Source organism: Podarcis liolepis (assembly GCF_965112155.1).
Source record: "Podarcis liolepis genome assembly, chromosome: 2".
In the NCBI taxonomy this organism is placed as follows: Eukaryota; Metazoa; Chordata; class Lepidosauria; order Squamata; family Lacertidae; genus Podarcis; species Podarcis liolepis.
In genome coordinates, this window is record NC_139555.1 from 33984286 (window position 1) to 34011609 (window position 27324).

The 27324-nt window shown below is 49.1% G+C and overlaps 1 protein-coding gene across 2 annotated transcripts in view; it reads right to left on the reverse strand.

Annotated features, from left to right (window-relative positions):
- The window catches only part of GRIN2C (glutamate ionotropic receptor NMDA type subunit 2C), a 104164-nt gene that overhangs the window by 22981 nt on the left and 53859 nt on the right, over nucleotides 1–27324 (reverse strand). For both annotated transcript variants that reach the window (XM_083487108.1, XM_083487107.1), the window contains exons 5-7: nucleotides 25618–25829; nucleotides 19476–19644; nucleotides 7796–7949 (exon numbers count right to left, since the gene is read on the reverse strand). In XM_083487108.1, coding sequence (XP_083343234.1) covers nucleotides 7796–7949; nucleotides 19476–19644; nucleotides 25618–25829 — 535 coding nt within the window. The remainder of the gene's footprint in view (nucleotides 1–7795; nucleotides 7950–19475; nucleotides 19645–25617; nucleotides 25830–27324) is intronic.

Below are 27324 nucleotides of genomic sequence, written 5' to 3' on the forward strand. Positions count from 1 at the left end.
CGCACGGAAACGCCGTTTACCTTCTCGCCGGAGCAGTACCTATTTATCTACTTGCACATTGACGTGCTTTTGAACTGCTAGGTTGGCAGGAGCAGGGACTGAGCAATGGGAGCTCACCCCGTCGTGGGGATTCGAACCGCTGATCTTCTGATCGGCAAGCCCTAGGCTCTGTGGTTTAACCCACAGCGCCACACACGTCCCTCTGTAGGGCCCTAGGTGCCCGCAAATCTGCTTTTAAAGGGTCGGAGGTGGAGGAAGCCAGATGCACATACTCTGCTGCTCTTTTGGTTATCACTCAGTGTGGGATGAGGTTGGGGGAATGCCAGCCGAGGCCGAGGTTCCCCTGCTTGCGTACACTGCGAGGACTGGCTTGTGCTGAGACACCACATCTCTTCCTCTAAGCAGGAGCTGTGCGGACGTGACCAAACTGAGGAAGAGAGCAACACAGGGGGGAGAGGAGGGGAAGAGGAGCAAACAGAGAGCCCAAGCAGTTGTCTGATGACAGCAGCAGACTGAGAGATAGAGCTCCAGCGTTAAAGGGCAGACTGAAGGATGGGATTAATTCAGGCCCTCAAAATACAGCAACCGAGGCCCATTTGTCAGCTTGTCCTTCCCTGTCAAGGAGGACAAAAACTTTATCTGATGGCATCAGATGCATTTCATTAGCACGTTGAGGCAGATGAGAAAGAGAGGAGATCCAGAAAAGCAAGCAGCACTGGGTGGGAATCCAAGAACAACAGCAGGAATGGCCCCTAATTTTCTCTGGGCTTAGCTTTGCCCCCACCACCCTGCCCTTCATCCAGATGGTTAGATGGGAGCAGGTAGCTCCCTCTTCTTGCCTTTTTGTTCTCCCCATTCTTAAGAGCCTTTTTTGTTTTGAGTTGCTCCAGTATTTCTATGGCTTCCGAAAGGCTTTAGAGATGATCACTTCAGGTTCCCAGTCCAAAATGTGTGGGTACACACACACACACACACACACACATGTTATATGATAACTATAGTACAGGTAATTAGTGTGTACCAGGGGGACTGTGAATGCAAGAGGCAGCCACTCTGTTCTGTGATGCTAAGAGGATCTGGCATGTAGAATCTCCCAGGTTTTTGTGCATGTGTGTGTGTTTTTTTAAAAATCCAGATCAGAGAAGTGTCTTTGTCCTAGAGGAATTTTTAAAATGTCTGATTCTTTTATTTTTCTGAAGTGTAAGTAAAAGGTTCCGAGAGAGGTTTCTGACAAGCCCTCTCCTCTTTTAAAAATAAAATAAAGTACATATTCCTCTAAAGTGGGGTACAGTGGTACCTCAGGTTACATACACTTCAGGTTACAGACTCTGCTAACCCAGAAATAGTACCTTGGGTTAAGAACTTTGCTTCAGGATGAGAACAGAAATCATGCTTTGGCAGCATGGCAGCAGCGGGAGGCCCCATTAGCTGAAGTGGTACCTCAGGTTAAGAACAGTTTCAGGTTAAGAATGGACCTCCGGAACGAATTAAGTACTTAACCCAAGGTACCACTGTACACTTCTACATGCCACGCTTACCCTTAACCAGTAAAGGCTGGCAGAGGTCACTACCAGAGGGGAGCTGGCATGGAGGCTGGAGCAAAGTTGGAGCAAATGGACAGGCTCCAGCGCTGCACCCACATCATGCCAGCCACCCCACTGCCTCCCCCATCTCAGTTACCAGCGGCACCCTCTGCAATGGTAAGCAATGCTGCTCCATTCCACCAGCCACTACTGCCCTTTAAAAAAAGCTTCCTGCCTCTATTCCATTTTAATATTCTAGCTGTGGACCAGGCATGCAATGGGCTGCTTCCACCCACACTGAAGGCACAAGGGAACTCGGCTCAGAGCCATGGGATGATGCTGGTTCACTGAGCAAATGCACATCTGTTGGTCAATACTATCAACTTTCCAAATCCCTGCCAGATGGGTTTTTGATAGTACTTGTGCCTTTGGGCAGCGATCCCCACCTGTAAAACAGTAGGCAAAATGGTACCCTCTTGATTTCCGAATGCACTTACTCCCTGCTAAGCGTATGCCATCGGTGTGCTACTGCTTTTCTCCCTAGGAGTACTGGATGCTCCTTTAAACTGAACTTGCACTTGATCCTCTAGTGCAGTGTTCCCCAACCTTGGGCTTCCAGCTGTTTTTGGACTACAACTCCCATCATCCCTCACTAGCAAGACCAGTGGTCAAGGATGATGGGAATTGTAGTCCAAAAACAGCTGGAGGCCCAAGGTTGGGGAACACTGCTCTAGTGGACTCAACAAATCTCCACTTCCCCAGGAATCAGCCACTGCCTGCCTTTCTGCGAAACGGCTCCTCTCTCATGAGGTGTAATAGATTCCCCCTGACTGTTAAACAAGCTTCTATTTGAAATACTAGACCAATCAATCACTTGCCGTGTCAAAAGGCAAAAACACAGCTGTTGTGCATCGAGGATGGCATTTCAAAGCTTTCCAAAGTACAACAGCATGACGTTGGATCCCCCCCACCCCACGCCCGGAAAATGTAGCTCACTTGCTCAGCACCATACTGTGAGGTGCTAACTCGTATAACGTAATACGTGTGCCTCTTTTTCAGAACCAGCAACTGACGGAAAACAGGCTACCACCTTTCTTGCACATAAACATTTGCCAGCGCTCACTCAACATAGCTAAAAAGCTAATATTTCACGCAAGGCTCTTGCAGATGCATAGCTACGTTAATTTATCTTCCCAATGGATATTGTTTTCACTAATCTTCAACAAAGAATCCCTTTTGTTTCCGTAATTATGTGTTTGCCGTTCCAAGAGAGAGCCTGATATGACCCCCCTCGACTGATTGCAGCGATAATTCTGCCTCCCTGTTGTTTATTTTATTGTTTATTTTAGTGCCTTCAGCTTTCGGCATAGATGACGGTTGGTGCCAGAGAAACACAAGAAAGGAAGTGACAGCTTTTGTTTCACAACAGGAAGGAGGAGGGGCAGCTCTCAGGAAGCCCTGCCTGCCTCGGAGGGGCTTTAATGGGAGCCTATGAGAAGCCAGTGTCCTCACCTGGCACTGAGCAATTCATTTCCAAGGGAGCTCCGTGGAGTGGAAGGAAATGCATCCCCTTCCTTCGAGGGCAAACAATAAATTCCGCGATATAACAAGCTAGAACCAAAGCGTCTGGTTTTGTCCGTATCTTTCAACTCCAAGTGGGAAAAGGAAAAAGCCCCTTTCAGCTATGATACACCCATGGATAAACAACACAACTCGCGGAGGTGACCATGTGGCAGCAGGCTCCGCCCCTGCCCAAGGGGCCTGCACTTCATTGGCTGCACACACACCATACGTTTAAAGCACTTGACATTCCCCAAAGAACCCTGGGACTGTAGTTTGTTGAGGGTGCTGGGGGACTCTAGCTCTGTGAGGTGTAAGCTACCATTTCCCATCATTCTTCAAGGAAGTCATCTGTTTTAGATGTATGGTATAGTCGTACCTCGGGTTACAGACGCTTCAGGTTACAGACGCTTCAGGTTACAGACTCCGCTAACCCAGAAATAGTACCTCAGGTTAAGAACTTTGCTTCAGGATGAGAACAGAAATCGCACGACGGCGGTGCAGTGGCAGACCCCATTAGCTAAAGTGGTGCTTCAGGTTAAGAACAGTTTCAGGTTAAGAACAGACCTCCGGAACGAATTAAGTTCTTAACCCAAGGTACCACTGTATTGGGGAGTTTTTAATATCTCTCTGTTTTATTATGTTTCTGTATATGCTGGAAGTTGCCCAGAGTGGCTGGGGCAACCCAGTCAGATGGGCGGAATACAAATAGTAAAATTATAATCATCATCATCATTGTGTATGTGCAGCCGTTGTTTCAAATGAGCCTATGATGTGTTCAAGCGCACCTACAAAGGTACCCATCCTTTTGTGCAATCAGAACTCTATTGCTGTGGTACTGCTACCATTTTTACGCCTCTCCCCCTCTATTTGACTTTAAAATGCTTCAAAAGATTATTTGATATTACTGAAGTAATTGAGCAGGAGCATTTAAAAAAAAGTGATTAAACACACACACACAAATCTGATTGGGAGGAAAAGTAAACAAATGGCCTGCTCCTTCCCTGACCACTGAACTACATTGCGGCTACTAACATGGGGGGAACACAGTGTAATCTAGACAGACGCAGGAACATAGTCAAAAGGTAAAAGGTATAGGACCCCTGGACGGTTAAGTCCAGTCAAAGGCGACTATGGGATGCAGTGCTCAACTTGCTTTCAGGCCAAGGGAGCCAGCGTTGGTCCACAGACAATTTTCTGGGTCATGTGGCCAGCATGACTAAACCGCTTCTGGCACAACAGAACACCGTGATGGAAACCAGAGCGCACGGAGACATTGTTTACCTCCCTGCCGTAGTGGTACCTGTTTATCTACTTGCACTGGCGTGCTTTCAAACTGCTAGGTTGGCAGGAGCTGGAACAGAGCAACGGGAGCTCACTCCATTGCAGGGATTCGAACTGCCGACCTTCTGATTGGCAAGCCCAAAAGGCTCAGTGGTTTAGACCACTGCCTGGCATATGGAAAGACAATTGCAATTCCATGCATACTGACTCTATCTCGCTACACACATGCACCTTACACCAGCTTTGGCTGCAGGAAGGGAGATAACTTCACTTTCCAAGCCATCCTCTATTTGAAACTTTTTTGGAGAGATCTCTACATCAAGAGTCTGCCTAATGATTAGCTCCCATTAAAAGACAACTAGCAGCTATCCTAGGCTATTAACCAGCCATCTCCCCGACAAAGGAATGGCTGGCTAGCAGCCATAACAATACATCCACATCCTTGTAAACAGGGGTTGCAAGCAAATTACCCAATAAAAGAGTCGCCACCGCCAAGGGCTGCTATGTTTAATATGCAGAGACCGTATTATGCTAGACTTTCTACACTGTGGGGATGATGCAAGGAATTTAGACCACAATAAACAAAAGGAAGGACACGGGATTTTCTGGGAACCACGGGTGCAGTATAAACTGAAGCTATACGGCTGGCTTCAGCACAATTCTCAAGCTATCCAGCACTAAACAGATGAAAGAGCTTGCCAGAGGGGAGTGCTAGCAAGCTAATTGGCCCATGATAAAAAAAACCACAATACTTTAAGTGGGAAATGAACTCTTAACGCTGCTAATCCAACACGCAAGTTTAAAACTTAAGTGCCGCCTCCCACACTGTATCTGTCCCAAACTACTCTATGGACGCCGCCAAGTAATTGATGTATTTGATAGCAATGCATCAACGGAGCGCCCATCAGTCAGGAGACATCATTAGAGCAATAATTTTTTATCCTACAGTACATTTCATCCAAGAAGCACTGAGTACACTATAAAACCGTTGATGAACTTGCTTTACTGCTTTGCTCTGCAGCTGGGCAGCCCAACTTTTCATACCAAGTGAGCCGCAAGAACACTTCAACACAGAACCTGCAGGCCACACACCACAAGGCCCAAATTTGACACACGCCCTTGCACTGCCTTTCTAAAGCTGACTAAGTGAGGCACCAGGCTTTGGGAAGGGGTTGCAAGGCTCTGACAGGATCCTAGAGCCCTCCCACCTCCTTCCCAAATCTGGGAGATCACTAGGCTTTGGGAGGTTGGTGGGAGAGATCTAGGACCATGTCAGAGCCCTCATGCCCTCATGCCTTCTTCCCAAAGCCCAGCGCCTTGTTTGCCTGGCTTTGGGAAGGCAGTGGGGGAGCTGGGGTGTGCTGAGGGCCTTTGAGAAGCTCACAATGAAGTTTCTACAATCTCTCTGGAGAACTCTGGTCTATCGGCAGATTTTGAAAGGTAAATGAGACTCCACTGGGAAAAGGTCAAATTTTTCCAAAAGAAACGAAAGGGACACGAGAGAATGTATTGGCTCTTTAAGTCTCTGGAAACATATCAGAACAGATAATGAAGCAATACATCTTTAAGTCTCTAGGACAACACAGGGTGATTACCAGAGATCAGCATGAATTTGTTAAGAACAAATCATGCCAGGCTAAGCTAGTTTCCTCCACTGATGGAATAAACTCATGTTAATAGATAAGGGGGTGTAATTAATATCATATATCTTGACAGCTCAGCCTCTTCCGAGCCCTGCTATATTTCCTTGGTTTTGGAAGGGGAATCGCTGGCAACTGTACATCTGATGGTATCTCCTTGCTGCCAACCTTCCTTGATACCCTTTCCCTTTAGCATTTCCAAACATGTGACTTTTCCTGTCAGTTCCCAAAGCAACACATTATTTCATGCTCATTGTTCTTTTACCTACTGCTCACCTTAACTTCTCAAGCTATCACTTCATGACAAGATCTTCCCAGGTCACCTACAGCCTCTGTTCTCTCAGCCAGTTCCTTCCTGTTTGTATCAGCCCAATTCATTAATCTCTTAATTGGTTGCCCAATTTTCTGGTTCAAGGCAAAGCGGCAGAGCAGTTTATAAGAACTTTTGAAAGGATAAACACCTCCCTTTTTGAAGTTGACGCTCCATTCTTTTACAATTTACATTGTCCTCTCTTCTTCTCCACTCCCTCAACGACATTTGCCTGCCCTCAGTTGCATCATCTCATTAGCAATTTAGCATTTGATGTCACTCATTACATGTTCATTACATGCTCCCCAACTGTTGGGAATCACCCATATCACCGCTTCCAACGAAAAACAGCTTAGACTCAACATTAACCAAGGGAAACAACACCAAACAATGTTATGAAATCGACTGGTCATGCAAAGTGTTCCTTTTGGAAGTATTTCTACTCTTCCACAAATCGTAGTTTTCAGCTTGAAAACTGAAATTGGGTAGCATTATGTACAGCCAAATATCTAAGCAGTTATAAAAGTGCTAAATTCTCCCTAGCACACATGATTTGGATCTGGCATCAGCAAATCCTCTCCTCTATTTGTGATGATCAAAGGTGAGGGCCAATCCTTATACAGCAGGACCTCTACTTACGGACATAATCAGTTCCGGAGGTCCGTCCGTAAGTCGATCCGGGTCGCTGGTAGAAGCGCCATTGTGCACAGGCGCATTCGGCGGCAGCACACTCCTGTGCATGTATAGACGACAGCAGCCACTTCTGCGCATGTGCGATTTGGGGCAAACCTGGTACAGTCACACCTCATGTTACGTCCACTTCATGTTACGTTCTTTCAGATTACGTCCCGCAGTGACCCGGAAGTACCGGAAAGGGTTACTTTCGGCTTTCACCGCTCGCGCATGCATGCGCAGAAGCGCAAAATGATGTCACACGCATGCACAGAAGCGGTGAATCACAATCTGTGTGTGTGCAGATGCGCCACTGTGGGTTGCACTCTTTTCATGTTGCGAACGGGCCTCCGGAACGGATCCCATTTGCAACCAGAGGTACCACTGTATTTACTTCTGGGTTTGCCGTGGTCGCAACTTGGATTGGGCTCAAGTAGAGGCAGTCGTAAGTAGAGGTTCTACTGTACAGCCAAAACAGCATCATCTGCACACAGGGAGGAGGAAATAGAAGCCTGGAGCAGGGGGCACTGAGGTTTATAGAAGCACAAGACATCTTTAAAAATAAACTTGGAGGGGACGGGGACGGGACTCCACCACCACCAGCACCTCAAAGCCAAATGAAGAATGAGTATGTTCAGTGGCTACAGGACACTTGTGGGTGGCGGGCGGGGGGGGGGGGAGAGAAAGGAACAGAATATCATGGCAAAAGGCATGGCTGGCTGAAACAGTGAACAAGGGCACCCCATTCTGCAGCACCCACTTATAGCAAGTCCCTCTTTTTGAGTGCTATCGGCATTAGCTCATACCTAGAAAAGCGGAAGGCGAGACGGTCCCATTGCTTCTTGCTACCATGACGCTGATGCCGGTCTCCACAAAGGGCACAGAGAAATCCACAATTTGTGAGCGCTCCTCATTGATGGTGAGGGACCCAATGGCCATGTCTGCTCGCTTGTAATACACCTAGAAAAGAATGAAACGACAGGAATAAATCCCTCACCACGTGCACACAAAACACCACAACAGAGCCAGCTGCACACAAACTGAGCAGAGCATCTTGCACTCATTGATCCCTTCCCTATCTTGTGCTGCATCTCTAACAAGCGGAAGAGGCTGCAACCTTATACACACATGTCTGGCAAGGGCTGTAGCTCAGTGGTATCATCTGCTTTGCATGCAAAATATCCCAGGTTAAATCCCCATTGGCTCTCCAAGTAGGGCGGGCAAAGAAGCCTGCCTGAAACCACCTTGGAGAGCCACAAGTTAAAACAGTACAACGCATCATCAGAGACCTACAACCTCTCCTGGACAATGACAGTTCTCTTTCTCAAGCTCTGGGAGGAAGACCTTTCATTGCCTACAGACAGCCACCCAATCTTAAACAACTCCTAACCCACAATAATACTACAACCAGACTTAACACGGACACTGGCACCAGAGCCTGCAATAAACCCAGATGCCAACTTTGCTGCCACATACACCCGGACAACACCATTACTGGCCCCAACAACATCACACATACCATCTCGGGACTATTTAATTGCTCATCGTCTAACATTGTGTATGCCATCAAATGCCAACAGTGTCCTTCAGCTCTCTATATTGGACAAACAGGCCAAACCTTACGCCAAAGAATAAACGGACATAAATCAGACATCAAGAATCACAAAACAGAGAAACCAGTAGGAGAACACATCAATCTCCCAGGACATTCTATACAAGATCTCAAAGTAGCTGTTTTACTACAAAGGAATTTCAGAAATAGACTGGAAAGAGAAGCTGCTGAATTGCAACTCATTACCAAACTTAAAACCATGGAGAGACCTGGTCTGAACAGAGACATTGGATTCTTATCTCATTATACATGACTAAGCCATTTTTCACCATCTCACCCCTTGCCTTTTCCTGTAAGACCTATTGCAGTCGTTAAGAGTCGTCAACAGGCTCATCTCAGCTATCTGCCAATCACTCATTCCCACCACCCTTCTGAGTAATACCCCTCCCCACCTTCTCACTATATAGAAGGATCTGGCAACTTCTGTTTCAGTGTATCTGAAGAAGTGTGCATGCACACGAAAGCTCATACCAAGAACTAACTTAGTTGGTCTTTAAGGTGCTACTGGAAGGATTTTTTTTATGGAGAGCCACTGTCAGTCACTGAACTAGATAGACCAATGGTCTGACACGGATAAGGAAATGTATATAGAATTGCTCCCTGGATAACCTATCTGCATGAATGTACTAGTGGTAAAGGTAAAGGATCCCTGGACGGTTAAGTCCAGACAAAGGTGACTATTGGGTTGTGGCACTCATCTCGCTTTCAGGCCGAGGGAGCTGGCGTTTGTCCACAGACAGCTTTCCAGGTCATGTGGCCAGCATGACTAAACTGCTTCTGGCACAACGGAAGCCAGAGCACACGGAAATGCCGTTTACCTTCCCACCACAGCGGTACCTATTCATCTACTTGCACTGGCATGCTTTCGAACTGCTAGGTTGGCAGGAGCTGGGATAGGGCAACGGACAGATCACACAAACACACCATTGGCTATAGGAAACTAAAGAATAAGGGGGAATGGTTCTAACACAGATGCCTCCCAAATATGGCAGATTTCCATGTGCAAAATGACTAGCATTGTCTGTGTTGGCTCCTTGTCCTCATGGCCCATAGTAAGTTGGCAGTGCGCACCCTCCCTCCCAAGACACCAATCTTCTATTTGCACAGCATTTTTATATGGATGTCAGGTGCACTGTCCTTCTCCCCTTCCTGTCAGAAATATCATCTTGTCTTTAATATTGCTCTGTCTGCCTTGGGAACATCTGATTATGCTTTGTTCCACTCTTGCGACCTAGGCAGGAGAAATGACATTGCCGTGGCTATATAAAGGTTCTTTGTACTCCCCGCCTGCACAAGCTCCGCTCTCGAGACCACTTAGTGTAGGGATCCTTTCGGCCAGGGTAAGATGCTTCTCCCCAGAACCAGGGGAGCTGGTGGGGAGTCAGGTCAGAGGGGGCAGCTAACTGCGGGTGAGTCAGTAATAGCCCTGTGAATGAATGAATGACATGACCCCAAACTCTCGCAGCACAGAGACTCACATTCACAGCACACACTATGCCTGCAACAGACGATGGTGTTGATGATGGAGAAAGACCTGAGGCAAAAAAAGTATTAGAGCCAAATAGTGGCAGTGAGGAAATGAGGCTGTAAATGCAGGACTGGGGTAATTAAGGCGGGATGAAAATTCGTACCAATTCAAAAGTTCAGGATCTACAACAATCGAACCTTCAACCTTCAGTTCAATCTCAAGTGTGGACCCTGCTATAACCTGCAACTTGTCTGAGCAATAATCCTTTCCTCCCTCAGCAAAAGACAGTGGCAGCCCAAGACATTTCTCAGTCTGGAGTTCAAATGGAGACCCTCCACAACTGCAGCCAGTAAGAAAGCCTCACTGTATCGTTTGCACACCACTTCCTGCCTTCATCTATCCTCCCATGGGGGGACACCTTAAGCAGGGCCACTTCCCCCTTGTGGCATGGTAGGGCCGGCTCTGCCTCAACTGGCTCCTCCCCCTTTTGCACATGGTCCATGCAGGTGATGCTGCTGCCGCCGATCCTCCTTCCTTCTTGGCCCACCCCAAAAGGCAAGGATTGGGAAGAGGCTGAATAGGGCCAGCAACATTATGCCACAACTTGCTAAATTCAATACCTTGTGGAGGTTCCTCCCCACCCCACTGCATCTTTTTTTAAAAAAAATATGTTAATTTAAATTACACACATATACAGAGAATTTAGAAAGAATTTACAATCTCATACTACAAAAAGAAAATTAAAGAAAAAACAATTAAGAAAAAAAGAAAAGAAACTACAGAAAGAAGAAAAAGCAGATTTATGTGCATAAAAAACCTTCCTAATTAATACTTAAACACTTAAATAAAAAAGACTTGACAAAACGAGTCTTCCAATCATTCTCATTGTACTGTTTATATTGTCATTGTTTTTTCGCAGTTTTATATTCGTTAATATTGTTCCCATCTACTCCACAAACGGTGTTTATTGTTGTCAGGTGTTCAGGAGCAGAGGCGAGGGCAAGGGAGGAAACAGAGAGCGAGGGGGAGGAGGCAGAAGAAAAGATGAGTGATGACGACGACCCGAGATCTCCGAGTCTTTCCAGTGAATCAGAAGATTCACAGAAAGGAGCACCAGTGGCCAGGGCAAGGGGGGAGACTAGGGGGACACCCCAGGAAGATAGAGCCAGAGGGGACTCAGAGGGGAGCAGTTGGAAATCGGGACCAGCGTCACCGCCAGAGAGCAGGGAAGAGGAAGGGCGCCAGGGATCAAGCGCTGGCAGCTCACAACAGGAGGGAGGGCACGAGTCAGGAGTGGCCACACCTCCATCGGGGAGCGAAGAGACGGTTAGACGGAAGGTGGAAGGTTGGGCGCGCGCGCCAAGTTCAAATGCACAGGGAGGTGGCGCAGTAGGCAGCCCGGAAAGGGAGCCAGGTCCTAAAGCCCGGCGCAAGGAGACAGGAGGGTCCGGGGGGTCAGCGTCAGAAGAATCCCGGAAGGAAGAGACCCCGGGGGGCAGAGGGACCCAGAGAAGAACAGTCAGGCGGAAAAGGTGGAGCAGGGCTAGGATATTAAGTTGGTGTACAAGGGGCGGAGACTCAGACGGAGCTTCGCCGATCTAAGCATAAGACGTAGAGTTGCACGCAGCAGCTTGAGAATGGAAACTGTAACTCAATAAAGACTTTTATTTAATGATCGCTGGCTAGCGTGATCCTCTGTGAGCTAGGATCTGGAAGCAACTCTGACAGTAAGCTCCGTCTCCATAAATTGTGGGCATCCACGGCCTCGCGGAGAGGAGAGAAAGCGGGTGCCTACTAGCGAGCTCACGAACGGCAGACAATATGACGGCCGAACAGCAGATAGCGGAACTCAGAGAAGCAGTGTCACGACTGAATGCCGAGGCTCTTGCATCCAGGAAGAGAGAGGAGGACGCAGCTGCCGCCTGCAGGGATCTCCAGGTCAGGTTGGAAGTGCTTACGAAGCAAGGGCAACAGACACCCAAACCAGAGGGGATTGGGTTGGGGAGACGAACAGGCGGTCTGGTCTCTCACTTTGATGGGAATTTGCAACAGTACCCCAACTTTAGAGCAGATGTAATGTGTGCACTGCAACTGCTGAACAAAGACTTTAGAGATGAGGAAGAGAAGGTGGGGTTCATCATGTCCCATTTGCATGGAGACGCTAAAGCATGGCTGCGCAATTTGTGGAGAGATAAGGATCCGGCGCTCCAAAATGCGGATGCCTTTATTAAAGCGATGGATGGGTGCTTTTTATCAAGCATTGACGTGGATCTTGCCCGGAAGGAGGTGCATGGACTAAGGCAAGGGAGGGCCAGCGTAAGGCAGTACCATGCCCGCTTTTTCGCTTTGGTCAGTGCCCTGGAATGGGACAGAGATTCGGCCCCTGTAAGAGACCTGTTTTGGGAGGGATTGCACAGCTCGGTTAAAGATGAAATTGCGAGGGGGGAGAGACCCCGGACCACGCAGGAGATCGTTCAGAGGGCGCTGGCGGTGGGGGTGCGGCTGGAAGAACGTCCGTGGAGCAGGGACGAAGGGCGTGGAGGGCGTGAACCAGCCAGGGGCTCCTCCTCCCTTCCCAGAGAAGCAGCGCGTGCGCAATCCACGCCTCCGCCCGGAGGAGGGGCGGAACCTATGGAGGTTGGAGGTGCAAGGGCTCAGTCAGCAGCCAGAGCCCTAGCACCGGCAACAGTGAAAGCGAAGCCTCCTAGAGGGAACAGGAAGTGTTACATATGTGATGATCCACAGCATATGGCGAAAGAGTGTCCCCGGAGGCTCCACAAGCACACTGCAGCCTCAGCAATGGTAACTGCAGCAACGCAGCAAGCAGAACCACAGCAGGGAAACGACGGAGTCTGGCTGGAGGAAGAGGCACTGGGGCCCAGCCAGACGTCTCAGTGAAGCAGTCCCCAGAGATTTTACAGCCCATGGACCCCCTCCCGCCCAAACCAGTAGTAAGGCTCACCGCATCTCTCCAGCTGCCCAATGGAATCACCATGGACGTGCCAATCACCATTGACTCAGGCAGCAATGCGGACTTTATAGGGCAGGACTTTGTCGACCGGCACGCTATACAGTTGCTGCCTGCCACGCTGCCCCTGCAGGTTGTCACGGTGGATGGCAGGGAGCTGCTAGGGGGGCAAGTGGTGAAGCAGACGCCACCAATGGTGATGCGACTTGGGAATCACAGGGAAGTCATCAGCTTCAACGTCACTCAACTATCGGACACGCCCATTGTATTGGGCATGAGTTGGCTGGACAAGCACAGCCCGACGCTGGCTTGGTACCAGAGGCAGCTGACCTTCGGCTCTTCCTTTTGCGCTGAACACTGCATCGTACCCCGGCAGGAAGGAGAGGAAGAGGAGTCACAGCTGCAGCTAGGCACGCTGCAAGCGGTTCCCCACAAGTACGCAGAATTTTTGGAGGTTTTCTGCGAGAAGGAGGCAGACAGGCTACCCCCCCACAGACCATATGACTGCAAAATTGACCTGCTGCCGGGGGCGGCGCTGCCCAAAGGGAAGCTGTATTCCATGTCTGAGGACGAACTGCAGGAACTCAAGGAGTTCATAGATCATAATTTGGAGCGCGGTTTCATCCGAGAGTCCAAGGCAGCGGGGGGCAGTCCGGTATTCTTTGTTAAGAAGCGGGACACGCCCCAAAAAAGACTCGTAGTGGACTATCGCATTTTGAACAGTGTGACCAAGCCATCGGACTTCCCCATGCCCCGAATCGACGACCTCCTCGCAAAGGTACGCAAGGGCAGCGTGTTCACCAAGTTGGACCTGCGAGGGGCGTACAACCTCATTCGCATGCGGGAAGGAGATGAGTGGAAGACAGCCATGTTCACGCCCCTGGGCACCTACGAATATAGAGTTATGCCTTTTGGATTGCAAAATGGCTCCCACGTTTTTCAAGCTTTCATGCATCACGTGTTGGCGGGGCTCCTCTACAAGACGTGCGTCTGTTTCTTGGATGACATCCTGATCTTTTCGGAATCGCAGCAGGAGCATGACAGACACGTCAGGGAAGTGCTGAGCAGGCTACAGCAACATAGGCTTTACGCCAAGCTGGAGAAGTGCCAATTCGACGTGACGGAGGTGGATTTCCTGGGCTACAAGTTGTCTGACAAGGGGCTCGCCATGGACAGCGCCAAGGTTCGAGCAGTGTTGGATTGGAAAAGCCCACGCAACCGGAAGGAGGTCCAACGGTTTGTCGGCTTCGCGAACTTCTATCGCAAGTTTATCAAAGGCTTTGCTATGCAGACAGCGGCCATCACGGACACGCTCAGCTCCAAGAAAAAGAAGTTCATCTGGACAGAGCAGGCGGAGCAGTCCTTTCAGGCACTCAAGCGTCTCTTCGCATCGGAAGAGCAGCTGCTTCATGTCAACCCCAGCAGGCCGATGAGGGTTGAGACAGACGCTTCGGACAGAGCCGTCGGAGCAGTCCTGCTGCAGAAGGACCCGCAGGGGGTTTGGAGGCCGGGAGCGTTTTACTCAAGGAAGCTCAGCAAGTCCGAACAGAACTACACCATCTGGGACAGGGAGTTGCTGGCCATTCATGCAGCATTCAAAGCATGGAGGCACTTCCTGATCGGCGCCAAGCACACGGTGCAGGTCTGCACAGACCACAAGAATCTGGAGCACTGGCGCACGGCACAGTTCCTGAACCAGAGGCAAATACGTTGGGCTGAGTTCTTTGCGAACTTCGACTTCCGAATAGAGTATGTCCCGGGGGACACCAACATCATGGTGGATGCTCTCTCCCGTAAGCCACAGTATCTGGAGGAAGCAACGCCAGCGGCCGCCATGCACATCTTCGCACCGACAGTGTGGGCGTGCGCTGCGGCAACAGTTGACCTGGAGGCGGTGCGACAAGCGTTGCAGGATGACTCCTTCGCGCAAGCAAAGATGGCAGAGGTGCACAGGGGCACGGCAGCGACCGACGAGTTCCAGCTGCGAGATGGATTGCTCCTACGTAAAGGGGCCATCTACGTGCCGGGAGACGAACTTCGCGCCAAGGTACTGCAGCAGCTGCACGACGCGCCCACTGCCGGGCACTTTGGCAAGGAGAAGACGGTGGAATTAGTCGCCAGAGACTTCTGGTGGCCCAGAATGAGAGGGGAAGTCGCGGACTACGTGGCGAGGTGTGACACCTGCCAGAGGGCCAAACCAGTGCACAGACCGCCGGCCGGACTGCTGGAACCGCTGCAAACTCCGTTCGAACCATGGGAGAGAGTGGCCCTGGACTTTGTCACGGATCTGCCCAGCTCGAGGGGCAAGACGGCTGTGCTGGTGGTGGTGGACTTGTTCTCCAAGATGGCACATTTCATTCCGTGTGCGAAGGTGGCCACGGCGGAACAAACCGCCAAACTGTTCATAGATCACGTGTTCAAGGTTCACGGTCTGCCGCGGTCTATTCTGTCCGACCGAGGGCGACAGTTCATCTCGAACTTCTGGCAGAAGCTGATGGGCTTCCTGAACGTCAAGATCAACCTGGCGTCGGCTAGACACCCGCAGACCAACGGGCAAGCGGAGCGGGTCAATGCCATCATGCAGCAGTACCTGAGATGTTATGCGAATCAACAGCCTGCGACGTGGGTGGATTACCTGCCTCTCGCCGAGTTCGCCTACAACAACACGAAGCACGTGTCCACGGGGGTCACGCTGTTCTTCGCCAACAACGGGAGGCACCCCAGAACCTTCCCGGGACTGGAAAGAATGGGGGAGGGGGAGCCGCAGACAGCAGATGCGTTCGCGTCGGAGTTGCAGGAGGTCCACGATCAGCTGCGGCGGCACCTGGAGCTGGCTAAACACGCATACAAGGTACAAGCGGACAAACACAGAAGGGTTGGCGAAGAGATCCATGTGGGAGACTGGGTCTGGTTAGCAGCCCACGCAGTGCCGGCCAGGTCGTTGGCAAAGAAGAAACTAGGGCATAAACAACTGGGGCCCTACCAAGTCGAAGAGCAGGTCAACCCGGTGGCTTTCAGGCTGGCGCTTCCGGAGGGCTCCAGGATGCATCCGGTGTTCCACAGATCGGTGCTCACTCCCTACAAGGCACCTCACAGGTTTCAGGAACCAGGAACGGCACCGAGTCCACTCCGAGAGAGAACCGGGCAAGGGGGAGTGGCACAGGAGGAGCGCATCAACGAAGTCACGGAGATTTTGGACTCCAGATGGGGGGAAGAGGGGGTAGAATACCTTCTCGCCAAGGAGGGCACCCCGGCCAGTGCCAACAGCTGGGTGCCGGGCTACGCTTTAGACGAACCTCTGCTCAAAGAAGAGTTTCATGCCCTCTTCCCACATAGGCCAATGCCAGCAGACTTTTTCGACGACTGGCTTTTCACGCCCACGCTTTCAGCCAGCACGTTCCGGGGGTTCGACTCGGACGAGGAACCGACACGAGACGCCCGTTCCCCGGAGGGGTCACCCTCGGGATCTGCTTCAGAACCCTCGTATTGGTGGGATGATCGACCAGAGGAGCAGTGGCGCAGAAAGTGGCTGGAGGGTCCAGGACGAGCAACGTCTCCAGAAGGAAGCGAGGGAGAGACGGACATGGACGTTTTCGGGGACGACCCGGGTTTCGAGCACGGCGGCACAGAGATGGAAGCGGAGGTGACCGTCGTCGACGAGAGCAGGGAGGAAGAACCGGAAGACTTCAGATGGAGGCCCGCCACGGGAAGCGAACTGTACCCGACATTCGTCCCCTTGACACGGCAGCACCCAGCTCCCTCACCGGAAGGAGGGGAGGGGGGAAGAGGGGGCTTCGAGGGGGGGATGGATGTCAGGGGTTCAGGAGCAGAGGCGAGGGCAAGGGAGGAAACAGAGAGCGAGGGGGAGGAGGCAGAAGAAAAGATGAGTGATGACGACGACCCGAGATCTCCGAGTCTTTCCAGTGAATCAGAAGATTCACAGAAAGGAGCACCAGTGGCCAGGGCAAGGGGGGAGACTAGGGGGACACCCCAGGAAGATAGAGCCAGAGGGGACTCAGAGGGGAGCAGTTGGAAATCGGGACCAGCGTCACCGCCAGAGAGCAGGGAAGAGGAAGGGCGCCAGGGATCAAGCGCTGGCAGCTCACAACAGGAGGGAGGGCACGAGTCAGGAGTGGCCACACCTCCATCGGGGAGCGAAGAGACGGTTAGACGGAAGGTGGAAGGTTGGGCGCGCGCGCCAAGTTCAAATGCACAGGGAGGTGGCGCAGTAGGCAGCCCGGAAAGGGAGCCAGGTCCTAAAGCCCGGCGCAAGGAGACAGGAGGGTCCGGGGGGTCAGCGTCAGAAGAATCCCGGAAGGAAGAGACCCCGGGGGGCAGAGGGACCCAGAGAAGAACAGTCAGGCGGAAAAGGTGGAGCAGGGCTAGGATATTAAGTTGGTGTACAAGGGGCGGAGACTCAGACGGAGCTTCGCCGATCTAAGCATAAGACGTAGAGTTGCACGCAGCAGCTTGAGAATGGAAACTGTAACTCAATAAAGACTTTTATTTAATGATCGCTGGCTAGCGTGATCCTCTGTGAGCTAGGATCTGGAAGCAACTCTGACAATTGTGTTTACAAGTATCACTCAAGTTCTGCTAATATGGCGTGGTTGGTACAATATGATTTTATATAATCCTTAAATATTCTCCATTCTCCAAATATTTTCTGGTTCAATGCTCCTCTAACTCTTCCCGTCAGTTTTGCTAGTTGTAAATATTCTAACATGAGTATCTGCCAATCTGTAATTGTCGGTATTGTTTTGTTTTTCCCACTGCATCTTAAACCCCTCAAGACTAACAATATCCATAGCTAGCAATACTGAAAGTTCAGAAAGATTCACTGCCATGTGTTTCTGAGGCCGCTTCAGATCACAGCCGCTTCCCGATTCTTCTGAAGTCTTCTCCCATTTTCTCTAGTGGATAATTTTAATAGCTGGAATCCTGGAGCAAGAATAGTTTCTACTTATGGAGAAACGGTGAGCGTTCAAGCTAGAATTCGGGGCTGCATGCCTAATACCCCACTCCCAATTTCATTGCTGCCAATGACTGCCTTTTCCCCCTCTCAGGGCTGCTTAGCTGTATTTGCCAGCACACACAGTGGCCACTTAGTGCTGCTCTGGTGACTCAGCCAGTTCAGATGGATTTGTGGCTCCTTACCGGGCTGATCCAAAGCAGCTGGAGCACACCAAAGCTGTGCCTGGTGTAATGTGTCAATATTTTCTCATCCCTTTTCTAACAGGTCAGATAAAACCGACTGTCCCCTGGTTGCAAATTCTGACATAACAGCTCTGGCCAAGCTGTACGTTTGATTTCTGCTCTACCTGGAGATCTCCTGCCGTACACAAAGGGCATAAGGAAGAAGGGGAGGCTAGAACCTTCCTTCCTGTTTCACAGGACATTTGTGACATAAGTGTTCCTACATATAGTAAAAATAAATAAATAAATTTTTATTTATACCCCGCCCTTCACGGTTCAGAAAACCGGGCTCAGGGCGGCTAACAACAAATTTAAAAAACTTAATTGATGCAAGAAAAAAACAGCATGAAATACAGTATAAAACGTGAATGACAATAAATTCAGAATTCAAAAATCATTTTTTTTGGGGGGGGGGGAATCCATCCAATAAACATTAGATGACCACCAGGGCTAGCTGGCTAAATTAGTCCTATTTGGGCCAGCGAGGAGACCAGGGGAGAATTAGCTGTGGGATCCCAGAGCGGGTAATCTTCATAAAAAGGGGAGGGGGAGGAAAAGAAGGGGAATAAAAGATCAGGCTAAGTTCAAATTGAAAGCCAGGTGGAATAGCTCTGTCTTATAGCTCCCCCCAGTTTGTATTGTGAATAGGAATAGTCCTGGGAGGACTGTACCATGTGCTTTTTCTGAATATGGCTGTTACATCCATGCTGCAGATTACATCTAAATATGGATGGGGTTGAAAACATATGATCAACAGCTAGAGAAATGTAAACTGAACCCATGGAACAAACTTTTCTAACGAATGATGTACGGAGGCCACATTCACACCAGACATTAAAGCACTATGATACCACTTTAAACAGTCCTTCTGGGAGCCGTAATTTGTTAAGCGTGCTGAGAGCTGCTAGGATACCCCTATTCCCCTCCAAGAGCTACAATTCCTAAAATTCTCTGGAAAGAAGGATTGATCCAACTCTATATCCACTCTCATTTTAACACAGTTTTTCTCAAACTTGGGTCTCCAGCTGTTTTCGGACTACAATTCCCATCTTCCCTGACTACTGGTCTTATTAGCTAGGGATGATGGGAGTTGTTGTCCAAAAATGAGTCTGGGAAACAGTGCTCTAACAGAGGCATCAGGAGAGTCCCAGATCTTGCACATCCGATGACTTCTCTGTTACTCGCTATACAGATGTTACAGAGACTTTTCTAGGAAAATGCAACCTTCACGTATTTCCTTACCTCTCCGATCATGCCATTCCAGAAGCCATCAACTATTTTTCCATGTTTCCCATTTGTCACCAGGTAGAGGTCATAGGAGAACTTCACTGTCTTGGCCAGCTTCTTTAGGATATCAATGCAAAAGCCTTTGCAGCAGAGCTTGGTGTAGGGATCCATTGGTTCTTCTCCACTGAAAGAAGGATATATTAAAAACACACACATAGGACATGCTTAGTCCTTTGCCTCCTGCATTGTGCTGGGGCTCTCCAATGATCTCTTAAGCGTGAGGGTGATCTCCGCCTAACTCCCTGGCCCCTTCCCTGTTTACTCAGAGCAACACTATAGCAACTGGCTCCATCACTCTTTTCTCAGAGGGGCTAGAACTCAGTCATTTGGAGGTGGCAGCCAGCCACATCCCAATCATACAATTTTTGCAATATAACTTTATCAGTGGCAAGAGAGGCTGCTGCTCCCACCTTTCCTATCTCACAAACATCTCTCTCTCCCTCTCCCTCTCCCTCTCCCTCTCTCTCTCTCTCTTCCTCTCTCTGTGTGTGATGGCCATTACTGAAGTCAACTTTGCACGCAAATGCTCTCACGAAGTACACAGCTGTCAGCATGTTCTGTCCCATGCCATTGCCCTCTAAGCACCTGTGAGGTTCTGGCATTCTGGAGCCCCACGCAGCCTAGCTGGGCTGCACACATAGTCAAGGTGTCTAGGTAGAATGAGTGATAAGAGGAACGCAACTAGGTTTGATAGTTATAGAAAGCAGATTCCAAAATACCCATCTCTATGAGAGCTGAGGCTCCAATACTTTGGCCACCTCATGAGGAGAAGACTCCCTGGAAAAGACTCTGATGCTGGGAAAGATTGAGGGCACAAGGAGAAGGGGACGACAGAGGACGAGATGATTGGATAGTGTTCTCGAAGCTACCAGCATGAGTTTGACCAGACTGCGGGAGGCAGTGGAAGACAGGAGTGCCTGGCGTGCTCTGGTCCACGGGGTCACGAAGAGTCGTACATGACTAAACAACAACAACAAATGAGGGCTACTAGCCCTGCTCATTTCCACTTACTGCCCCAAAGAAAAAACAGCAGACAGTTTTTTGCAAATTTGTTGAAGTCCCGTCTGCAGAAATGTTCCTTCACCCTTGAGTATGTGCAATCCTTTTCCTTCTTAAAGGTTGGGGAGGGGGTTACATGCACGCAAGAGGGAGAGGTGACAGCAGGCAGGGAGGAAGGGAGGAGTAACTGATTCCAAGAAGCTTCATGGAGGGGATGCCTCCTAGCTCAAGAGGAAGTGGGCAGAGGGGGAAATAGAGTGTCTGGCAATCTTTGCTCAACTCCTTTGGAAGGGGACATGCTATCCTTAGCACTAGGAAAAATGCTAATCACGTCTGGGAAACTCTGCACACCACAGTGGGATGCGGGGAGATGAGCAGTCTTCTAAACAGTCTGGAAAAAACATCCAGTCAGAGACCACTCCAGGAAAAGAGAGGAAAGATTAGGGGTTCTGGCTCTGACAAGAAAGAATTTGATACAGGCCTGGTAAAACAAAAAACAACAACCCTTAGGTTCCACCTTAAAACTAGACTTGCTTAAAAGATTGTACTTGTTGTTGTTGGAAATGATAGCTGAAGTCTCACTTGCTCACAGCCAGTTTGCACGTCAGAGCCAGACACATCAGAGTGTTGACACCTCACTCCTTCCTTTTGTACTGATCTGATCTCCAAGGGAATTGTCCTCGCCTCCTCTCTGCTCAAAAGGACAGGGAAGGAAGGGGGTGTTCCACTGCTGTGGATGCTGCCACCACCAGCAACATCACTTGATCTCAGGCCGTGGATGCAGGTGAGCATTCCCCCCACATGGCAACTTGGCGCACAGGCCATCTGCTTAATTCCAACTGGTGACAGGGAAATAGAATCTTGCCACATTTCTGCACCTGGTTACAAACCCCAGAAAAGCAAGCATGGGGACAACACTTTTCTGCCTGGTAGGACAATTCAGCCAACAACACATAGTGGGCAATGCTCACTGGGAGAGAATGGGGTTTCCCTGAAGGTTTCAGGTCCAAATCCTAACCGTCTCCAGCTAAAAGGTAACAAGTAATCAGGCTAGGAGAGGGCTTGGCCTTCCCCAACTCTGGGGCCTTCCAGATGTTGTGGCACTCTAGCTCCCACCATCCCCAACCACTGCCCACACTCTCAGGGGCTGATGGGAGGTGGAGTCCAGCACCAGCTGGAGGGCACCAGACGGAAGAAGACAGCCTTAGTTATTGCCCGTCAGAGTAGAAAAAAACTAGGTTACTCTTTATTGAGATTTGAAATATTTGAATGCTGTCATTTTCCTTAATTACATTTTTTTTGTTTCATTTCACAGAGAAGGTCTTTACCTTTAAATATTGCATATAAATGTTTCCCATAAATAAACAGATGACAATATGGATGGACACACTACAAGGCAGATTCATATGTTCAAAACTGGCTTGCCAAACCATGTTTTCCCCTAGGGTGCTTGTGAATATACTGCCCACTGGAAGTTAGTTTCAGAATCTGTGTTTCTGCAAAAGCTTTCCGATAGTTTTTAACCTACATTTACTGAGCTGGGGAAAGTAGCTTGCTTCTTCACCCAGCAGGTTGGCTGACACAACTTTGATCAGAGGACTGCAGAGGTCGGCAACAGGCAGGTGATTAATAACTATGGGCAGACTTTTCAGGTTAGGTCTCGGTGGGGGCGTGCGGCAGAGCGACTGCCATGACCACCTTTCCAGCTAGTTGCTTCCAAGGAGCAGCCACAGCCTTGAGAGTCTGCTTGCAGGGTCACTACATGTATGCAGTCCTGGAAGTGTAATTGATGGGCCAGCTCACCAGGTAGCCTGCTGGGAAAATGCTACCTTTATAGACATAGAAGTGGAGGGGAGGATGCTGCTGCTGGGGCTTCAAATCTACCTGCAAGCCAGAGACACCTCATCCAGAGCCTCCATCCCAAAGCCTCAGCTTGCCTAGAGAAACCAAGCTGTCGGTGATGGGACAGGAATCCTTCCTGCATTAAGAAAACACTACTTCAAATCCCTTCAATGTTTTGCAGCGAGGGTGGGAAGCCTATAGCCCTCCAGGCGTAGTTGAGCTCCAACACCCATCAGCTGCAGGAGTCATGTCCAATGGTCAGGGATCATGGGAACTGGAGTCTAGCAACTGCTGGGAGAAGGACACAAGTTCCCCTCCTCTGTTTGGAGCAGTGTTTCCCTAACTTGGGTCTCCCGCTGTTTTTGGACTACAATTTAAAATATCACCTAGTACAGGCATAGGCAAACTCGGCCCTCCAGATGTTTTGGGACTACAACTCCCATCATCCCTGACCACTGGTCTGGCTAGCTAGGGATGATGGGAGCTGTAGTCCAAAAACAGCGGAAGACCCAAGTTTGGGAAACACTGGTTTAGAGGAAGCAGCATTTTTAGTTTCTCTGTCTTTGAAAGCTGCAAATCCAGGAGAAAGTCAGCAAGTGAAGATTTTCCAATGTAGTGATAGGAAAAGCTGTGCTGAACTGAATTTGCCTATGTTATGCAACTATTAAAAACATGGTGACCCTTATTATGGAAGGAGAAGATAATTAAACGTAAGCACAAAAATAATCTCATTTGATAACCTTGCTATCATTTAGTGAAATGGAGGTTTATCTTAATTTTTGACTACCTGGTTCTTAAAATTGTCTTACTCATTGTAAGGATATGATACATAGCAGATGTAACTATGATGCATTGAGATTTGCATACAAGTTGTTTTCTCTTTTTTGTTATTTCTATATTTATTTAATAATATAACAGTAAATTTAAAAAAATCTGGAGAAAGAAAAGAAACAGTTAAGAATGCTCTGATTCCTAAGACTCAGCCAGCCAGGAACACTCAAGGTAACTTCTCTGTTTTCCCTGCTAAATTTTTCAGAAGTAAAAAAACCTCTGAGATCTCCATTGACTGATAATCATTTTCATCCATCAAGATGACTCCCACTTCTAGTGCCACCCTGGGAAGCAAACAAATGGCATTTCAAACTAACGGCAACGATTCCTCCAGCCAGTGGCCCAGCATCCATCATGTTTGTGTAATTTTTATGCAAATTCAATTAATTGTGTATGTAAATTAAAATATGTCAAGTCCTGATGTGCTTCTTTTGTGGTTCTGGATATTGAGCACACTTCTCGGGGGCCCTGCCTGGGGCAGATTCTCATATTCCTTGGGCAGGCAGCAGGAAGGATAACTTTATCACTCACACACTCGGAGCCAGGAAGGATGAAGGAAGCCATCATATAAAAAGAAGACTCCCAGCAGCTTCCTCTCAGCTTTGCAACTGAATCGAAAGACAGTCAGCACACCAGTGAATTTGTCCATCGTCTTGCCCCTCCATGCTTCAGGTGGCTTGCCTCTCTCGGACTCACACAGCCACCGTTTGTCTTGGAAAGTTAATTACGTTTCCCACAGATACAGAAAAGAGAGTCACAGGCTCTGATCTGCTCTGCAGACTGCAGAGGGTATGACAAGTTTGATCTTCTTGCTTCACACAGAGCCAGCAAAGGGTACAGCCCTTCCCCATTTCAGACATCCATACAAAGTCAGAGGGTCGTTTCTGTGGTTTTGGGGCAGCAGGAGGGGTGGTTGGGCAAGCAAGTCAGTGCCAGGCAGACTGCTTCAAACATGAGATGCTTGTCCAGTTTATACTGAGGAGCCAAGAAACTTCGAATAGGCTTAAGCCGAACTTCCAGCATCTACGGCTGCGATGCTGGCATTATTTGAGTTGGTAGACTTGTGTTTGCCTCTACATAGCTCCCATCCTTATTTTAGACATTGTGATATATTGGCATAGTGCAATGTTTAGCTGGTGATATATCTCAATGTTGAAATCCAGATATCGTCCAGCCCTACTCGCAACTAAGCTATTTGAAATGCAAGCACCTTGTCCCAAGACTACTGTGCCCTTTTAAAATGGGGTGTGTGTGTGATTATTGGGTTGTTGTTTTTATTTTGGTTGTGTATTTTGTGGTTTTATATTCTGATTTTATCCTGTGAAGCACCCTGAGCATAGCTGTCAACGTTCCCCTTTTTTAAAGGGAAATTCCCTTTTTCTGAATAGGATTCCTCGCAAGAAAAGGGAAAAGTTGGCAGGTATGGCCGTGAGACCAGAGGGTGGAGGGAGGGAGGGAGGGAGGGAGGGAGGGAGGGAGGGAGGGAAATAAATAAATAAATAAATAAATAAATAAATAAATAAATAAATATGAACATAGCGGCTGAAGGACTCGTCAGCACACGGCAGAAGATTGGTACAGAGAACACCAGGGCAACAAGAATTGAGTCTGTTGCATAAGGTGCCACCAGCTCAACCACGGACCCTGCTGGAATGTTCATGCCATTGAAGAAGCAACCCCAAAGGTTATTATGCAAAGGGTTATCAACCCCTTCGTGAATTCTCCAAAGATGTGGACATCTGAGTTCCACATCTGGCCCTCTGATCAGGCCACTGAATTCAAACATGATCGTGCCTGCCTTGCTGAATATTCTTTACGATGCGAAAGAAGGCATAAAGGTGAATGATAGCGGCCCACAACATGAACCCTTCGTTAAGAAAGAAAAAACCCTACGGGCTGTTCTCAAAGCAGCAATAAGCCATAGTCCTGTCAGTGCAAAAATTCCCACTCCAAACCACCACCCCCTCTCCCATGTGCCCCTTAAATCTGTTCCAGGGGTTCCCCCAACCCTCCAAAGCAATTTTAGGGAGGGCATGGGATGTCCCACTGCACAAGTGGAAATATCTGAGCCTTAGAGATGCAGGAGTTGGGATACTGCCCTATTTCAGGTACAATGGGAAGGCCTATGGGGCAGGGGGGGCACATGGCTTCCTCCAGAGGCTGGTGGGCATCCATTCCCATCAGTCCTAGACATTGTGGCCGATGGTCAGGAGCTTGTAGACTAGCAGCAATGGAAAGGCGCCGTGATGGTTAACCCCACTGCAGGCTTATGCTGGGGAGATGGCCAGCAGGGGGAGGCAGCAGGAAGCTCAATGCTCAAAAGGCACCCCATACCCGCAAACCAACCCTAAATATAGACTTGTGCTAAGTGTGTCCCAGAAATCCTTGCTGCAGTCCCCCACCCCTTAACTGCCTTCCTATTTACCTCTTTGTGTGGTTGGCCTGTTCCCGGCAGGGGACGGTATTGCGGACGCACACTCCGGTGGTTGGGTCTGTCTTCTCCACAATGACAAAGGGCCGCTCCTCCAGGGTGGCTACTGTGAGGTGGTGGCTGTCGGCCATGGGCTGCAGGAAGGATCCGTAACGTGGCCACACCGGGTATTTCATGTGGATGATGCCCTTCTCCCATTTCCCCACCTGTGCAATGGGCAGAAAGCAAGGGACACGGTTTGTACCAAGCAAAAGGAGGCCCTCAGCCATGTACACACCTTTGACACCCCGGCTGTGCCGTCCTAAATAGCCTGTTGTCAGCAGGAAATTTCTGCTGCAAATGACTATAAGACTGACAGGGGAGGAGAACATAGGACAGAGCCAGGTCTCTGTGCAGCTCATAGGAAACCAAACAGCGTGAAACGGACCCAGAAGTCAACACAGGCCCCCGGGGCACAGGAAATGCATGCTGCTGGCAGCCTCTGCCCTGACTGGGGAGGCGGCAGAGATTGGCAGCTTCCAGGCAGTCCCAACCTAGAACAATTTGCCAAGCAACTTGATGACAAGCCAACAGAGCAATTGGAAGGGCAGTTAGCATTCAGTATGTTTTGTATGGATACAGAAGACAGATGTTTTATTTCTGTTTCCCTGATTGAATGGAGATGATTTTTTATGGGGAGGGGGGAACCACACTCCCGCTGCAACTGAGTTCAGGAGATAACAGTCATTTTGGAAATAGAATTTGTGATATTAGTTTCAAATGAGCCAGATTTTGAAATGGCCCGGCAGCAATTGGCTATAGAGGCTCTTATTTATTTACAGAGATTGAACACAAACTAGCTATAACCCCAGGCAGGAGGAACTTAGGTTTTAAACAGAGCATTGTGTGGAGAGATTTTCTTTTGCTCTGGGACAGCTGTCTGGCTCCAGTAACCAGACAGAGCACGCTCTATGGCCCCACTGTTAACTCTAGGTCTGCTGCTCCTCATCTGAGCTCTCCATGGTCAACCTGTTACTTAGCTGGATATCACACTCCCCAGGAAGCTTGGAGGCTAGAATGTGAACTACAGTCGTACATCGGAAGTTGAACAGAATCCGTTCCAGAAGTCCATTCGACTTCCAAAATGTTTGAAAACCAAAGCACGGCTCTGATTGGCTGCAGTAAGCTCCTGCAGCCAACTGGAAGCCCTGGAAGCCCCGTCGGACATTCAGCTTCCAAAAATAGTTAGCAAACCGGAACAGTCATTTCAGGGTTTGCGGCGTTCGGGAACCAAAACATTCAGGGACTAAGCTGTTCTAAAACCAAGGTACAACTGTACTTCCCTGGAGAAATCAAACCTTGTATCCATGAGCAAGGAGATTCCCATGACATGGATTAAAAGGACCACTCCACTAAAGAGCTCTTGCTCTTTTATAGTTCTTTAATCATCCCAAAGGTGATTATTACAGAAACCAATCCTGGGGCGTGTATCTCAAGGGATGATGGGTCAAAACCATGCTTGATCAAAGTTGCAAAAAGGGAAGGGATGCAATGGCACAGAGCTGTTGCTTTCCATAAAATGCAAAAAGCAGTGGTGGTGGATAGGATTCCGAATTTTTAAAATCTACTCAAGTTATTGTGATCTTACTGAAATTACATTTTTATTAGAATTTATTTTTATGTATATTTATATACTGTGACAACAAAAGCTTTGCAATAAAT